At 44.0% G+C, this 17,749-nt stretch overlaps 1 protein-coding gene across 2 annotated transcripts; it reads right to left on the bottom strand.

Annotated features, from left to right (window-relative positions):
* Positions 1 to 255: 255 nt before the first annotated feature.
* Positions 256 to 16,666, bottom strand: PLA1A (phospholipase A1 member A). 2 transcript variants are annotated; one of them, XM_050332948.1, is made up of 11 exons: positions 16,522 to 16,666; positions 14,748 to 14,949; positions 13,316 to 13,493; positions 12,349 to 12,457; positions 9,063 to 9,164; positions 8,196 to 8,285; positions 7,187 to 7,354; positions 6,073 to 6,162; positions 5,512 to 5,620; positions 1,945 to 2,109; positions 256 to 662 (listed from the first exon to the last, which is right to left on the bottom strand). In XM_050332948.1, the coding sequence occupies exons 1-11, from the start codon at positions 16,592 to 16,594 to the stop codon at positions 578 to 580; spliced, it is 1,371 nt and encodes a 456-aa protein (XP_050188905.1). In that variant the 5' UTR covers positions 16,595 to 16,666; the 3' UTR covers positions 256 to 577. The 2 variants fall into 2 exon arrangements, with proteins under 2 accessions (XP_050188905.1, XP_050188906.1); XM_050332949.1 differs by lacking the exon at positions 7,187 to 7,354.
* Positions 16,667 to 17,749: the final 1,083 nt, after the last annotated feature.

The following is a 17,749-nucleotide window of genomic DNA, read 5'->3' as shown; positions in this document are numbered from 1 at the left end:
TTGTCAGGGAAGGAGATGCATTCTGATTACTTACTGAAGCACTAACATGAAATCAATAGGGTCTCACTCTGAAAGGGTCTTATAGATGGGACTAATGAGTTTCCTATTGGAGTGCTGGCTAAGAATGACTCCTTCCTGTGCCAAACTTAAACCCCACCTTTTTCCCTTGCTGAGGAAAAATAGTATCTCTCGCCTTTAATATGAAGATATCAGGACACTTTCTTATAAAACACAAACGAATCATACCAATACTCCCACTGTAAAAGAGTGATATTATGTCCTCCTTCTGTCACACAGATACAAACCTTGAGATAAATGACTTGCCTGTCTAACTTTCACAGCTGGGTACACAACCTCTGAGACAAAAGTTCAATCCAGTCTTTTAACTGAGAAGTTTTGCTGTAACCAGTTAACCTTGTACTTGCTGATATTCCACACACTTCTTTTCCTTGACATCCTGTCCCTAATGCAAGGAGCAAGAAACCCATCCAGATTTATGGTGAAAGTATCATCTGTGAGCAGAGAGCAGCAATAGGTTTAGGACTCCTTTCTGGTTTTGTGTATCCCAAAGGCAGTGCTAGGCACAAGCAGTGGGTAGGTCATAGGAGATGTCTGTTTTGCTGGGGAGGGTGAGGTTCCAGGGCAGGCATGACATTGTCCGGCTGTGGGAAGAGCATAGAGAAGTCAGGCTGGGCATCAGCAGGTGGAGGTTGCCATCCTAACACAGAACCAAGCAAGGTGCTGGTGGACCTGGTTCTGCTTTGCTAGGGTATAGTGAACAGGGTGCTGTGCCTTGGCTGGGATAAATTAGCTGGAAGGGTGCATATGAGTTGTGTCCTTCACCTTTCCACTGCCCCCTCCTAGCAGCACTATTGTTGCTCTGAGTGCTCCCAGTTTAGTGATAGGAGCACAGTTTAAACCTGTGCAACTCTACAACTTTCTACCTCTATCAAAGCCAAGTCCAGTGCTTCCAGGGGTGCAGGTTAGTACATCCTTAAGGCAATATGCCTTGCTGTCCAATTTGTAAGTGATAAAAGCCATGTATCAGCACATCCATCCCAACTTTGGAGTACAAAACATGCTAGTAAGGAATAGTCCTTATACTCAAGGAAGTGCCCATTATTTATATAGGAATGCCTTTTTTTTTTCTTATCTGGGCCTACTGGATGTATTTTTAATGCCTAGAGCTTGAGGATCCTTACTGTCCATGAAAACAGAATTTAAATGTGAGCCCAGTTCGCTTTCTGGTTTTCCCTGCTTTGAAGTACCCATTAGCTTGTTTCAGCCTGGAGCCAGCATCTCAGAAGCAATGTGTCAGTATAGACCCAGCTATTTTGTCCTGTCTGCAAGAACTTTGGACCTGCAAAACACCTGGCAAGAATATTGTATTATGGAGAAGACCATTATCTCTCTAAGGATGAGAAGGACTTGGCTACATTTACTCCGGGAAAGGTAACTATGGCTGAAGGTATATACTCTACAATGTCTGGCCTAGAAGATGCCAAAATGGTTGTCTATAGCCTTAGGGCTTTTAAACCTTGCTGTATAAGAAATATATTACTGGTCTTCTGTTGTCTCATCCTGAAAAATGTTGACTTGTCATGTTTCAGATGGGGGCCCATTTTAGACAGGGGAAGATGGAGAAGGCATGCAAGGACAAAAGGAATAAATTCTAGTTCGTACAAGCTTTTGCCATGGTTTGTGACTTAACTATGTTCAAGGTGATGTGAGTTGCAGCCATTTTCCTTCCATAGCACAATGCTTTTAGCCCAGGGGTAAAAAAAAGCTTGGTAGCTTTTCTCTTTCACAGACAGAAAATGAGTTACATAGGGACACAGAGATGATGGGAGAAACCTCTTTACTTGTTTATCTAAAGGGGAGAAAGAATGCATTTTTTCAAACCACAGGCTTAGTGTACCCCTGTAAGATATTCCTCTGACTCACCTGCTGCTGAGAGGCAGCGGCGCCACACAGAACTTGCCAACAATGGATGGCTCATCCTTTCTCCAAAACCGGTTTTTTGGGATATACTTCAGTGTCACGCTGTTTATTTGGCAGAGAGGAACTTGGTGGGCCAGCAGCCGTTTGCCCATGTCCTGGTGCGTAGGTCTGCAAGGTGGGGTGAGAGGTGTGAGGGAGAACATTCAATCAACCTGCAGATGCAAGCCATGCACAGATCCATGGAAACACTGGAGGAACCTGCAGTATTATTGTGAAGCACTCACATAATAAAATGGAATGAGAAGACTCAATTGTCAAAACAGGGCATTGCATGAGCATCTTACTGGCTGTCTCTCCATGTTTTATCTTTGTTGTCAGGAATATTTCTGTATAAATATCCTTCCTTCCATCACAAAATTACAACCATTCTTCTAGCTGTTGCATGTAGATTGAAACATTGTTCAGCTTGCTACAGAGAGGTAAATGCTAGATAGATCAATATCCATGGAATTGTGAATGCATGGTTAGGGGCCAGTTGTTCACCATTTCTTCCAGTATATGCACTAAGGGTCATCAAAGAAAGCCAAGAAGTGGCAAGCTCAAAAAGATTGCACACAGCAGAGTACAATTTCAGCTGTTAAAATTCTTGCTGTGGGATGTTATGAATGCTAGAAAGTTTACATGGCTGTACAAGTTATGGGAGGGGGACTGGACAAGTTTGCAGAAGACAAAAGCTAGTAATGATAAAGAGCTCACCTTTGGCTCTGAAAGTCCCTGAGATGTAGCTAAACAACAGGAAACTCTCTGGCGAAGTATTGCTACATGCTTACACTGACACTTTTTATACTCCTCTCTAGGTGTTTGCTTTTTATCATGCTTAAGGTGGGATGCTTGGATAGAGGGACCTTTGTCTGTCCCTATGCTCTTACCGAGGTAATGTGAACTGAGAAGTGACAGAGGCTTGGTGAACACGCAATGATCACACCCCAGCTGGTCATGTGTTACAGAAGTGTGCTGCCCAGACATTTTAAGTCTCTTCTGTGGAGTCCATCCAATGGGCCTTACACTTGATCTGCTTGGCACCTCTGAGAGCCTGGAGATAATTGATTTCCTTGTGCTCATGAAGAATATGTGTGTAGCTGACTTGGCGCCATCCCAGAAGCACTTGGGTGACTGCCTGATCAGAAACATGATGGCAGGAAAAGGGGGGAGATGACAAAAGGGTCAGGAAGAGCCTACAGTTCTGCTACCCAAAGTAGCTCCTGGGAGCGGGCTGACGGCTGCACTCACAGTGTCCTCCTAGGCCACGGCAGCCAAACCACACCAGTTCATCCAGTCCCTTCCTTAGACTCCAGTAGTAGTTGCTGGAGGTTTTGTGTGTCTGACTGTCTGCCTTGAAGCTGCTTAAAATAGGAAGCATCACAAACTTGTGGTTATAAAGGTGAATAATGGATGGGGATGGAGGCCATCTCTCTACTGCGTACCATCCAGGACCCAGCCCTGCCCCAGGACAGAGGAACACAGTACAGCTAAGCAGGTTGAAGAAGTCACTCTTGGAACTGACCTTTGGTCCAACCCTGCAGAACCTTTGGATGGATATAGGAGTTTTAGGCTGGCTTCAGAGGTATGTTTGCTTGGATATAGGGGATAATGTCATATGACGTGCAAGAAAATAGCAAATGCAGTTGAGAAGTGTTCTGTGTAACAAGCTCCTTACTCATCAGCCCTGTGTCAGCTATTGAAGCTTGAAGATATGTGTCTTGGGGCACTCTGAGCAATGTGTGGAGACATCCTGAGGAGTGAGATTAGAATTGATATTATTTGGGAGAGCAGAAGAGCAATGTGAGGCAAGTCACAACCGTGTGAGTCGCTGAAGATTTGAGACTAGCTGAACACTCCCAAGTAAGTCCCTCTGCACTTCTAGGAAACAGCAGGATCATATACATGTCAGATTATCTGAAATAAGTCAGTGATCGATCAGTGTCTGAACTGCAGCGTGAGGATCTATGTTTAGATGCCCATTTGATACTCCGAGCTTCACTGCACTGGAAGGCTGGACTATACTTAGGGTGGGGAAGTTTGCCCTTTGCTACCAGTGGAAATTAAAAGGGATATCTTCCGTTTTACACTCTCAAATCGGTAGGTTTATTGCTGTAAGCAAATTTTTCAGTTTAGCCATGTGCTTCTTAGGAAGGCATTTAAATGAAATACAGCTACTGTTCCCCCAGGGTATCTCTGGATAGGTTACCCTCTTATAACTCCACTGCCTCATTAAAACCGGAGGGTACAGCAAAGCCTCGGGATTGCCTGCCTGGCTCACTTCCTCAGGCAGCTTTTCCCTCCAGCGCTCACATGCCTCCTGCTGGACACACACCAAACCCTATGTCTGGTAACTGCAGAAGTGCTGCACGGGTCCTGACCTAACCTAAGTGTCACTATTTCCTCCCTCCTGCATCTGAGGAAAAGGCAGATTTGGCTTCCAAGCAGGGAGGAGTTGAATAGACTGAGCTCTACCAGGCTGGAGTACAAACTCCATATTGCAATGCCTGGATGCAAACCTGTGACTAAGCTCACACTGGAGAGTACCCTAGAGCATTGCTACTCCTTCCCCATTTCTCATCTCTACCTCCTGGTGCTCCAGGACTGAAGCTGGGGCAATTAGCTTCAGGTCACGACGTTTTGGCTTAGCAGTAAGGACTGTACGGGAGTCAGCACTGGAAGCCCTCTGATCCCAGGAGAACTGGCTGGGGCTCTTTAACAGGCTGCTTTCCTGCTTCCTGAGGCAGCCAGCAGCACACGCCAGCTGCATTGTGGTTCTCAGTCCACAGCAGTGGGCAAGAAGGTGTAGGAAGAAGTGAGGAAGGCTTCTAGGGAGTTTCTGTGTGGTGGGGAGAACCCCCTGTGGTAAGAGCTGTGGAACAGGAGTCTGGTCCTTTAATTCAGATACAGTTTGGAGAGGGATGGTGCTTTCAAGAGAGATTTTCCTGCCTATGCAGGGGGTCTTGGTCCCCTGCCCCCTGGACTTTTCCCTGCAACAGGACCCTGAGAGCATCTCTGCATCACTGCAGAGGCAACAAGCTACTGAAGACATTTCTGCAGAAATGCACCTTCCTCTTTGCAACTTCTGTCCTATCGGATGTCTAAGCCACCAAGTTCATCAGTCTGGAAGCTCTGATGGATGGGTCTTGCTGTAGTCCTCTCTGTCAGGCAGAATAGGGCTAATAACCATCTGACAGTTACTGGGGTTAAAATTGGCACCAGAGAAGGGTATGGTATAGAAAAGAAACCTGCATAGCCACACAGAAGTATGCAAATCTGGGGATCCCAGAGTATTCCTATTGCTTTGTGCAATCAGGGAAGATGTGGACTTAGTCAATGTTACTGAGTAATGGTAGCCCGTGCCTGATTTTGGAGGGCATTTAAGGTAAATGTGGAGGGTCTCAAGAAGAAAGGTTGTGGTTCATCACTCAGAGAAATATGCTGTTATTGTGCTTTTCCTGGACCAGGATGAATATCCTTACACATGGAGATGGGAAAAAACAGGCCAGAGAAACATGCACTGTCACTCACATGGTGATCTTTGCTGTGTCTTGGGTGCTGTTGCTGAAGAAAGTGATCTCAATGCTGGTGACTCTGTTTCTTTTCTTCTGCAAGTGGAACTCAACCAGGCTGTGATAGACTGAGCAAAAAGCAAAGTGTGTGGTAGTGAGGGCAGGTAGTATCAATTGGACCTACCCATGCCAAAAGAGAGGCTCTAGCACTCATTCCCTAGCCCCACCAGCAGAAAGAAGGTTAAACAGACATAAGAAAGAATCTAGTCTCTGTGCCTCTATGAGGCAAAGGGGGCATGTCTGCATAGTCCAGTGTGAACAGACAGGCATTTTCAATCCCCATTACTTAAGTCCTGAAGCCACGTGGCTGTGTTAGCCCAGGGCCATGCCGACTCTAATAAATCTGTTGAAAAGGCTTTATGGGGGAGATGTGCAGGGTTACTGCTCTTCAGCTGTGTGTCTCAGACTCTCTGGGCCACATCTGACTGATGGAGATAGTGTGTTGGAGATAGGGCTCCCCAGAGGATCTGCCTTATTTGGTCAACATCCTTCCGACTAATTTTTTTCTTATTCTACTTACCACAGAATGGGGCTGAAGGACTGGTCATTAAATAAACTTTCACTTCCTTGGGCAGCTTACTCATATTGACACCTGCCTGCTCCAGCAGACCTGTAGGAAATAATAAAGACAATGCAGGAAAAGCCATGAATGACACAGAACAGAAATATAATCTATAAATCCACTCACCCTGCCCAACCCCCCTGTCTTGGAGAATGGATCCCTTTTTCATACTAGTGCAAATCAGAGCAAATACAAGATTGTAGTGTCTGTTCGACAGATTCCCGCAAAAAACCTTTTCTGTCTACCCCTGTAATCATCACCAGAGAACCTCTTGGTGGCTTTTTTTCATTCTTCTGCTAACCAACTGTGCTATCAGTTGCATCTGTGCAAAATGAGCAGGACTAAAGACTGCCAAGTCAGGAAACTTAGTGCAGATGTAAACAACAGTGCCAATGCAAGGTGTGGGGAAATTTAACTTCTTGGTCAAGTGAGAAGACCACCATAACTTTAGGCCTGCATCACTGGCTAGCTGGCAATACGGCTTGGTGAGGTGGGGAAGGGGTGGCTGATCTGAGGGAACCTGTGCCAAAAGAGGCCTCTCTTTGTGTTCCTCTGATACCACACTGCAAATAGCACCAGAGGACACTTTCTGTCCTCATTCCACGGTCCAGTTTCAGAAGCCTAAAAGAGGCATCTATTACCTTCTCTCAGTTCAGGGAGCTCATCTTTGGGGTGACCATGGTAGAAATTTAAGAGAAGGAGGTGACTCAGCAACAAGTGGTGTAGAAGAACTGGACGTCAGGCTTGAGCCAAAGTTTCCAGCTGCTTCTCTAAACAAGACATTTTTTTGAGGTAATTGCCCACTTGTTAGACAGGTGATTCTGGCAACTCTTTCAACTCATCTGTGGGGCCTATGAAATGCTCAAGGTTTTGGTGTTCTACCTCGAGCAATATATGAGCTTTTATAATGTCTCTACAGAAGCCTGACAATGAAAGAGCTTCTCACTCTTTCCAAAGAGACCTAAAGCAAATCCTGATCAGAGAAATCTGAACTGCATACTGTGCTCTGCACTGAAACCCATTAGGAATGCATTGTCATCTGCTCCAAGAAAGTCTCATGCTGTTACTGTACCTATTCTGGGACAGGAGGACAAGAAATGTTCCGCACAGTCCAGGCAATGACCATTTAAAAACTCTTGATGACTTGCACAGGGAAACCCCACGATTGGACAGGAATGTTTCAAAGCACTGATATAGAGATGTACTGCCCGCATGTGATCACAGATCAGGTAGTTATAGCCTGCAAAGAAAATTTCAACCAGAGAGAAGCAGCCATGAGCCTTTCTGATGGCTTCAGTCTTTTTGCACATTCCCAAGGAACTGAGAGACAAGAAACGCTCTTACTGATTCTGTAGTGATCCCTCTCCATTAATAAAATTTTGCAGAGCATCTCTGTGACTACAAGCCCAGATCCCACTGCAAGAGAAGTTACGCAGGAAGTCAGAAGTGCATCTCCCAGGCTAACAGAGTCCCTCAGAAGAGGAGGACCACAGGGCTGCCCTGTCTCCATCACTGTGCCATCCATGAGGTCCCAAGCTCTCTCTAAAGCAGAACTGTAGCTTTGATTCCCACCTGCACTGGAACCCCAGCTATGGGAAGTGAGGTACCATAGATGTCCCATGTAACCTGACCCTCAGTGCAGCTGACTCGTACAGAACATACTGCAATGTTGAATGAATCCACACCATTTACAATGTAATGCCCTATTCTCCAGAAGGAGAGGGCAGTAATTGTACAAGCGGTCTAAGAATTGTCACAGCTTGCAGCATGAAAACAAAAAGAAGCTTTTTCTAGTGGTACCTAACAGCCTTTCTAGCAAAAGCGTCATCTCTACTGATGCCAGGGTTTTGGCTTAGAGAAGGGTCACTAAAATCACATCTCTTTACAGGGGTGCTGCCAAGATACTTCATCTGTATGTGATTTTAATTTCAGCTGCTTCTTGTACTGCTGAGAAGAGATGTGGGCCATGAATATGTTTGTCTTGCTTTGCTGTCTGCCCTGGCTGTAGCAGGAGCTGCTTGCCAAACAGCATTTTCACAGTGTGCTAAATGGCCTTTTGCTTGGCCAGAGAATGTTCTCACCTGCAGAGATGAATCGAGGGCATCCTGGCTGATCTTTGCCTCCATTGACAAAATAATCGATGTGGCCTACAGGAATCCGGATCCCGAAATCTGAAAGGAGGTGAAATGCCACTTCATTCTCAGACTTGGCTCTTCTGAAGGCTTTACCCTACATGTTTATGGCAGATCCCAATAATTGGTTGAACATGAGTAGTGCTGGAGCCAGTCTACATTGTGCAGGTTTGCTGCATGGGGCAGAGAGTGCTCCAGCCCGTGCCATTAAAGGGAATAGGAACAGTGGCTTAACTACCACCAACTCAGCAACTCTGGTTCTTGATTCTGTGTGACAGGAGAACAAAACTGACCACAACCTTAATGTGGGGTTATGAAGACTAATTGAGAGTTATGTTGGTAGAGGTTTCCCTGATTTCCAGACAAAAAGTGCGACTAAAAGACATCACATTATTCTTCAGCCCAGGTCCTGCCTATGAAAGACCTTAAGTGTTTTAGAGAAGCTACTTTGCTGTTGCACCAGCTGCTGGTTTGGCTCTGTTACTTTCTGACAAGCACTCTTGGTGGCACCTCTTTTACATCAGGTGGGAAGAAGTGGAGTGAGACTAGACATATCAATTCCTTCCAGGTGGCAGAAGTCATGCCAAACCAGTTCTGCATAAACTGACTCTGCTGTAGCAATCTCCACCTGTCTGTTGCTTGAAGTGCTCTGGAGTATGAATTCATCTTAAGCCTAACTAAACAAGAAACTTCCTCATAGCGAACCTGAACTCATGGTAGTCTGGAAAACAAGGGACAATGACCTACAGGCTCCTTAGCAATAATGATGTCAGGAGAAACAGAAGCCCAGGCCAAAGAAGATGGAAGCCAGCTTACTGTCAGCATCGGTATGAACGGCTTCCACGAAGAGGGCATCCCCAGGATCCAGGCGTTCCTCAGGGCTGGCTCTGGTGTACTTAGGGCCTGCAGGATCCAGGGCTGTAACAAAATCAAACACCTCAACAACAAGTACTTTTCAGCCCCTCTCTTTCTTATTTCTGGACCAGTTATTTTATCCAAAATGTTAAAAATGTTGCTAGGCAGCAGTAATAAATTATTCCCAGGTCACACTAATTACAGAATCATATACTATTAAGGGGTTGGAATGGACCTTAAAGATCATCGAATCCCAACTCCCCGATGCTCCAAAATAGTATCTGCCATCTCTAACTTCCACTGCAGCTTCATTGCCTTGTCATGCACTATTCCACGCCCCTTTAGCAGTGTTGTACGTCAAGTTTCTAGGCTGTAAAGCCAGGACTGAGCTTGAAATTCCTCTGACAGCATGAGTGCATGGTGTCTTTTGGATTTTTGGTGAAAGAGAATCAAACTTTTAATACCTTCCCTAATTTTAATGTCATCTGTATTAGCACTACAGTCTGAGAAATGTCACTGAAGATCAGCAGTTAGGTGATGAATTCAGCATCCCAGGCATCAGCCAACCCAAGCACTACCAAAGTTTCATACTATCAAACAATTTTAAAACAGAGGCTTCTGAGCCCTGTCTCCACAAATAAAATTGAGTCTTTGAGCAATCATCTACATTTTTGCCTAAAATTTGCTCTTATTCATAGGTATACAGTTAAAATTATCCTTGGCAATACCAAGGAACAGGTTAAAGATATTTTTTTTCTGAGGTTTATCCTATTCACTTTTTGTAGAAAAGTAACCTCATAAGATTTTTTTTTTCCCCTCCACAGGCAAGAACAGTTTAAGAAGCAGCTCTGCTCCCCATGCTACTTAGCCTCAGAGCTGGTTGATTTCACTGCTTTGGACTCAGTCCCGTTAATTCTCTATGAAGAAGGCAATATCAACAATACCCAAACTGACGTGTTTGTGTTTTTGAGGGTGGAGGGAAAGAGGAAAAGGAGGAAAAAACATAATTTCCTATTTTTTCTCTAACAATGGGTCTTTAACGTTCTTTAACCTTGATACATACTGAAAGCTTGAGAGGTTCCTCACCCATTTCTGCAGAACAAATTGTAGTTAAAGCTTTCAAAGATACCGAAAAATGTTATTTGGTATAGCCTAAATTTCTTCCTGAAGAGGAAGAAACACCTAACATGAGCAGCAGTCAATTCCAACAGAGCTGCAGTGCAAGCACCTTTCTATCCTCTCTTCTCCATCCCTACCTCCTCCAAGCAAATGCATGAACTCCATTGAGATGTAGATCCTCAGCAGCTAAGAAAACTATTCACTGAAGCTAAACAGTATGCAAACAAATTCCTTCGGGCTTTTGCATTTCCTCTGCAAGTATTGAAACAAATTGCTCTTTTCTGAGTGCTTCCTTTTGGATAAGGGCTGATCATTCCAGTTCCTATACCATTTGCTGTCTTGCACACAGAGATATCCACTAGAACAGGCATGGGTTTAAGAAACTTATTTCACAAAAATAAAGTCTGTGCTCTAATCCCCAAGACTTGCTCTGGTTTTGCTCCACACAGCATTTCTTAAGTGACTGAAAACACATCAGCAAATTGTGGCTCTGGGATCATATTCCTCTGTGAGTGTATGCATGTGTATAAAGAGGCAGGAGATGAGATCACACATATCTTGGATCTAATCCCACCTATCTTCAGGCTCTTAAATCTGAACTGGAATCTGCAATGCTCAGTGTGCCTGTGAAATCATAGGACAAACAGGAATGAGGAAAAGGGGTTGTATTCTAGCAGACGTAAAAATCAGTGGAATAAATACATTTTCAGAGCTTTTATTACATTAGACAACATAAAGGGAAAAAGTCCTTAACTTTGAAGTTAATTACCATGGTTTCATGGGAATGTGTCTGCTTCTGCTCATCTGAGGATGTTGCTGATCATACAATCGTGGTGCAGGACAGTGGCTACTCCAATTTCCTCCCAATGTAAACTTTGATTCACAGCTTAAAAAAGGGCCCATTGTGAAACTCAAGTCCTCTTAAGAAATGCCTGTATTTCATACAGTGTGGGTAGTTATGACACATGAAGGCTGAGTCAACATTTCCTTGGACTGCCCTGTCAAGTGTGCAAAGTGAGATCCTTCTTGAGGATACCTCTGTGAGACAGACCAGCAAGGGCTGAGGCAGACTGGGAGCTGTGGTCACACTTACTGGAGACTTTATGTCTGCTCCTTCTTGGTGGCATTTTCCCTCCTATCAAAATGAATCTCCGTCCTTGGGGATTCCCACAATTACCTAAATAATTCTGTGATTCTATTTATGTTTTATAAAGGCTGACAAGGCCCTGAGTAGATCAAAAACTCTAAATGACAGGATCAGCCTATAACCACCTGGCTCTGTAGTTTCCCTACTTCAACCTCTTCCTCACACCCAGGAGTCTGGCTCTCTATGTTTAAGGTCAGCTCTGACTTGGTACAGTGGGGTGTCCTTAGACCAGCCTACTGTGAAAACCACTGACTTGTAGGAGAGAAGAGCAAGAGGCCAACATTGGCTCAGGCTCTTGACTTTGTTCCTTGGCTGAGCTGTGTTGTAGGGATGCCATGCCCAGCCCTGTCTCCCGCTGGTCCTGCTTTTATCTTGCTGACTTGACTTCCCAGCTTGACCTATCACTACAAACTTGCCTAGTGATCACTGGACTGTGGATGGCCCTGGCTCCTGTCACTGGACCTGCTCAGCTCTTCTTGCCTGGACATGGTAGGACAGTGTAGGACATGTAGGCAGAGGCTACTGCCACTGCCTACCTTGCTGTTCCCTTGGCTCTCAGCTCACATTTTCCTGCCGAGCAGCTCACTCTTGCTGCTTCCTCTACAATGAATTGCATTGTGGGCTTTAATTTTAAGAATCATACAGGTATATATGCTTTAATTTGGAAGCAAGGCATGTGGGCATTGTGGGTTTTCATTGGTCATGAGGCCTCATATTCTTCTAAGCTGGCACCAGTTTGAAGAGTGGAGCAGAGCTGGAAGGACCCTTTTGCAAATACATGCATTCTTCTGGCAGCACGGAGGGGACTGATGACTGGAAAGTCACTGTCAGACTGTTCTAGAGCTAGGAAGAAGCCCATAAGCTTGAATCTAATGAGCCCTTATGTAATTAAAAGACCACTCTGAATGACCCCCCCTTCCTCACTCTTTCATTCTCCCTCTTGAAGAACATGTGAGGATCCAAGACTCAGTTTTATGATACCTGTTATCCGTCCCAGCTGACCACCATGGAAGTGCCCCACCAGGCCCCCAACGTGCGCACCAAGGCTTACCCCAATGATGTGGATAGATGTCCTTGAGACCCCCAGGGCCTGCAGATTTACAATAATAGAAATTAATGTTTCTGTAGCAGAAAGGTGAAATACCCTGTTCCAGCCCACACAGCAGCTCTGTAATTCTTCTAATGTAGAATTACTTTTGAGCAGTACAAAGGAAAACCAGATAGGTAAAGGAATGATGAGTATTGCCCTTTCTGGTTTTCAGAGTCTTTCTTTAGGTCCACAGATGCAAACCCAGACCTAACCAGGTTGGTCAGAATCTCCCACTCATAAGTACACAGCCTGTAGCTTCTCTTTCCACAGTTTGCTTCAGACTGTGCTCAACGTGGGGCATACCCAGAACTCCTGTGCTATGCAGTCTGGGTCAGCAATGCAAACGTTTCATGGAGAGTTTATGCATATCTGGTTAACACACAGATTTATCACCCTCACTGCAGAAGTGTTGTTCAGCCATGCTGTGCATGAACAAATTGGGTGGGGTACGTCTGGGTATTTCCAGCTACAGGGAAGTATGTCTGAAGCCCAAAGCAAATATAATATGGCCTCAAATCTCATTCCCTCCAGCTTTCTGGACAAAATTTCTGAGCAGAAGACTGTCCAGTGAAGCATGGATCTCAGAAAACCCAAGGCATGCTTTAGGTTTGTCTTGGGCTGGAGAGGCAGCTGACAACTGGGATTTTTTCCAGCAAACATCAAAACTCAAGACAAAGAAGAAAAACAGTGTCATTCTCAAGCCTGGACTAAGAGAGGAGAAAAAAAGAAACCTCGGAATAAAAAGCCCACTTGGCCAGTTCCTGGAGATGGCAGACTGGGAGCAGTTCTCTGAATTGTTGGCATAAATATTGTTCTCTGGCCATGCTCCCCCACACTAGAAATGCATGGTAGCCTTACCAGGAGCTTGCTGATGAATTGTGAGATGGAGAGGGCCAGCTGTGTGACATTTTCCACTGCAGAGGCATAGGCTCCTGTAGACCCATAAACCCAGTCTACTGCGATCACGTTCACCTGGCTTGTGTGCAGGATGGCTTGGACAAGCCCTTCAATCCAGGAGGGTTTGGTACCCAAAGCCCTGTGGAAACATCAGAAACAAGTATGTTAGGTGTTTCCAAAGTAGGGCACGTGCCAGTATGTTGCTCACTGGCGCTGGAGCTTCACATGTCTCAGAGGAGGCTGCCAGACAGTTGCTGAAAGTTATTCCTGGTGTTAGACACCCACACCCAGAATTTTTTTTTTGTGCTGGTGTAATCACACTTTCAGAATGCACTGATTCAGGAGGTAACCAGATACTTTAATGAATGATATAACATTTGCAGGGCTCAGGCTGAGATCTTGGTCTTGCTGTGGTGCTTCATTCAGCCAACACAGAGCCCACCTGGAGTAAGTGAGCTGACCAAGAACACCTGAATCCTTCTCTGATACCAACTGGCAGGAAGTCCTTGGCCAAATCACTTATTCTTTCACTGCTATGTTTCCTCATCTCTAGACAATTAAAAAAAAATAATCTATACTCAAGAACTCAAGGCAAACTGAGGAGGCTGTGTTCTACCCACTTTTACTAATACCATCTGGTGAAGAGTGTGGTATGTCACGTGGAGGCAACAGCTGGATTTCTGAGAAGACCCTGCAACATCTGCTGGGGTTTCATCCTGGTCTTCTTTGCACTTTTTATTCAGGCATTTGCATTTCAAAACAAATAATGTTATATGGTCACACATGACTGAAAAACGGCACAGAAAAATAAGCTTGCAGAATGATAGCAGTTTCAAGAATAGAAGTATAATGTATCTGCTGGGGCTTCTAAGTGGCTAATTAATCCAAGCTGTTGGACATGAACTCCAAGAACACAATTTAAAGGGACAAGATTCTTGAATAAAAGACTTCTTAATTAAAAAGGTGGAAAAAAGGAAAGAAATAGCAAAAGGTAAAGAAAAAGAGAATGAGAGAATGAGAGATGGCAGAAAATAAGAAATAGATTGATTCTAATTTCTAACTTTTTTTAGGCTCCAAAAAATGTGAAACACACACAAAATAGGCAACTGATCACAAACTAAAGGACTTCAAGTGATGTTGTAATGGGGAGTGTCAGCAGAACGTTCCATGCCTTTGGCCCCAGCCCACCAATAGCCTCCCAGACAATTCCCAATTCCAGTTTGGGGCTGAGCACCCCAGGCTCTGTTCTTAGCAGATGTTTTGTATGCAGCCACTCTTCTGAGAAGAAGGTGACACAAACCGAATTCCATGCCAGCCCCACCCAGTGCTTGGGAATGCCCCAGCAGTGTTTAATTTACCAGTGAAAGCTTAGTCACAGTGCTCTTTCTCTCACCTGAAGCCATGGATTATGATCTTGGTTTCCGAGCTGCTGTTGAAGCTGCCATTCTTGATGCCATCATCAGCTAAAATCAGCTCTCCACAGCTGGGGCTTGAGGAGGTGAATAGAAGAAACTGGACCTTAAGTTTACTGCCCCGTAGGAAATTTGCTGTCTGGAAGTCAGTGCAGTGATGCCCTGAGAGTCTGTCTGTATTCCCTGCAACAAGAGGGAGCAATTAGAACACTTAGTCTGTATCTGTGTCATGGCAAAAAAAACCCTCATTCTAATTCATTAGGAAAATGAAGGTAACAATTTCACTTCTATTGATAAAGATTAAAAAGTTAGAAGATAAATTAAAATAAGCCTATTTGGGAAATTTTGCCTGACTGACAAGTTGTTTCTTTGCCCTTTGATGGAATTCTGGCACTGCTGGAGAAGATAACCATGGATCTTACAGTAGCTTTGACCTCTCAGAGTTGTTTTACCAAAAGGTGAAAAACATTGAGTTTTTTAAGCAAATTGGCCACACAGACCATCTACTAACTACATTTTTGAGGTGGCTATTAGATCTTAAAAAAAATGGTTGCCTACAGGTAGTCATCACTGAAAGGGGATATTTCTATTCAAATTTTGGTAGGCTTAGTAGAAGGTGCAAGTCTACCTGACAGTTGTATCAAAAATCCAGAAATAAATATGAAAATGCTGATGAAAAAAAAAAGTGTCAACGATAATTTCCAGATTGATTCATTTATTGGATTAAAATACTTTAGAAGAAGGACAAGGCAGCTGCCAGAAGACACTTTGTTCTAGAAAGAAAAAAAATCTCAAACCTGTAGCTAGTAAAAATCTGAGCAAATCTGGGCTAGAAAGCAAACAAAGAAGTTTAGCAGTATGTATGACTAGCAATATGTATGTTACTTTATGAACTGGCCTAGTTACATCCTTCTGCAATACAATGAATGCACCTTCCCTTTTCTGGACTGGAGGAAGTGAAACAGCCTTGAATCTGCACATACAATAAAATAATTTTTTTTTTTAAATCAAACAACCAGCTCTTCCTAATTTCTCTTAGAAGATACTTTACACCAGCTAGGCAGAACATGGCCTAAGGTGAAGCACAAAGGGGTGAGATTCAGCGTTTGGATTCCCCGGTGTGGGACACGACTAGCCCTTACTGTTGTTTATTTTGGTCTTCCTGTGTAGTGAAGGCAAGGGAGAAAGAGGCATTCTTAGAAACCAGCTTGGAAAAAATGAAGATCATGAGCCAATTTAACTAGCAAGGGCAGGTTCAGTGCCAGCACAGTGTGTGTCAGAATAGTGTAGGATGAGGGGGATCACGAGCAAAGGTAAGGCAAGGGGTGCATTGCAGTGAAGCTGCAGGTGATGTGGGACTGTAGTGGTGATCACAAAGGCAGTTTAATTGACAGTACAATTAAAGAAAGAAATGGACACCTGGCATTTGTTTATTTCCTCCCAGACACTGCAGATTACACTTGCTAAACTTTCAAAGCAGGAGATGCCAGTGCCAGAGGTCAAATGGTCCCTTTTCTGCTTCCTTATATTTCAGGTAAACCTAGATCATTCTTGTAAATCAGGTTAGTGGAATTAAATCACTGAGATCTGATTGATTCAAAGCATAGGAGAAGAAAGGACCATTCTTGTGTTGCCTTTTCCCTGGAACCTAACAAGATTATTTCAAGGACCTCTTGACAAAATTAGAGAAAATTGAATTCAGATCCTTCTATCTAAAACCTTCAACCCCTTGCCAGGCATTCATGTTTTTCTTACCTGCTTGTGCTGAGCTGAGCAGCCAGAGGACAGCAAGAACAACAAGCAGTAGTCTCTTCAGATCCTCAACCATCTTCCTGGTAATTCACTACACATAAACGATTGTACTGGGGAAAAACAGCTATGGTGGGTTGCTTGATCAGCTTGACTCTGTTAATGATCAACCAGCCTGTGATCTTTTGGGAAAAAAGCAAAGGGACAACTACCTCTGCTCTTACTTGACCATAAGCCAAAGTGTGAAGCAGAGGCTTCACTGACTTTTTGGTTAAAAAGGATGCTGACACTCCTTTCCTCCTTACCTCCCCTTCCTCGAGGCAAAATTCTTCCTTCAGGAATTAGCCAGTGAAACCAGTCGAGCAAATGATAGAGTTACAGTGCTTTGTGAGAACTTTCTGCCAAATTCTGATTAGGGACACTGTTTTTTTACAAGGCTTTACAGTCAGTCCATGCCAGGAAGATTCATACCAGCCTTGCATCTGTGTTTTTCCCTTTTACATTGCTGTCTCTCTCCTGTATTTCTACTTTTGGTCGCATACCCATAACAGTCAAAAGAAAGTAAAGCAGTGAACTACTTCTGAAAAGTGAGGGGGAAGATGGTCTAAAATGTCACTGGTGGGCATATCGCCATAATAAGCCCAGACTGTACATTTCTTGGGGCAGGGACAGCCTTCACTTTTCCTTTGGTTTGCATTTCAGGTACTAAAGGAAATAAAAAGATGACCTCAGTAATGCACCAGTATCATGAACATGCAAACACTTTAAAAAGACCTTTGAATAAAAAACTTTACTGCTTTGATGTACACAGAGAGAGAAGCATAAGTACACAACCAAACATGTAACCAGGAGTCCATCACATGACACTCATGATATGGTGTTACCATCTCCCTGCCTGTGAAGGATTTTCAGGTAAGGCCACACCTCTTAAGTCTCATCTCTGTGTGTTGGTCCATCTTGCTGAATAAGGCAGATTTGCCCCTGATTGTGTTAAATGGCAGGAGGGGTAATGAGCGAAGGAACATTCTCTATCCAGGCACTATTCTACAGTGGCTTTATTTTAACAACAAAATGAAGAAATTGCTTCAATCTGATCAGAAGAATGGCCAAAGACATTTCAAAAAGCATCTGACATTACTTTTCTTTTCTTTACAGTTACTAGTGATAGCAATAATTTCCTTACCCCAGTTTGCTCCAGCTGAAGGCTTTGGGACTGTTTTAAGCAGAAGATAAT

The sequence above is a fragment of the Myiozetetes cayanensis genome, unplaced genomic scaffold (assembly GCF_022539395.1).
Source record: "Myiozetetes cayanensis isolate MyiCay16 unplaced genomic scaffold, myiCay2020 scf5-8, whole genome shotgun sequence".
NCBI lineage: Eukaryota > Metazoa > Chordata > Aves > Passeriformes > Tyrannidae > Myiozetetes > Myiozetetes cayanensis.
Note: the sequence above shows the minus strand (reverse complement) of the source record. Positions and strands in the feature narration are given on the sequence as shown.

Excerpts from the sequence above, each read along its gene's own strand:
- PLA1A (XM_050332948.1), bottom strand. The coding sequence starts at position 16,594 with ATGGTTGAGGATCTGAAGAGACTACTGCTTGTTGTTCTTGCTGTCCTC. Across the intron at positions 14,950-16,521 it reads GCTCAGCTCAGCACAAGCAG|GGAATACAGACAGACTCTCA; the intron begins GTAAGAAAAACA and ends CTCTTGTTGCAG. Across the intron at positions 12,458-13,315 it reads AATTCATCAGCAAGCTCCTG|GCCCTGGGGGTCTCAAGGAC; the intron begins GTAAGGCTACCA and ends GTAAATCTGCAG.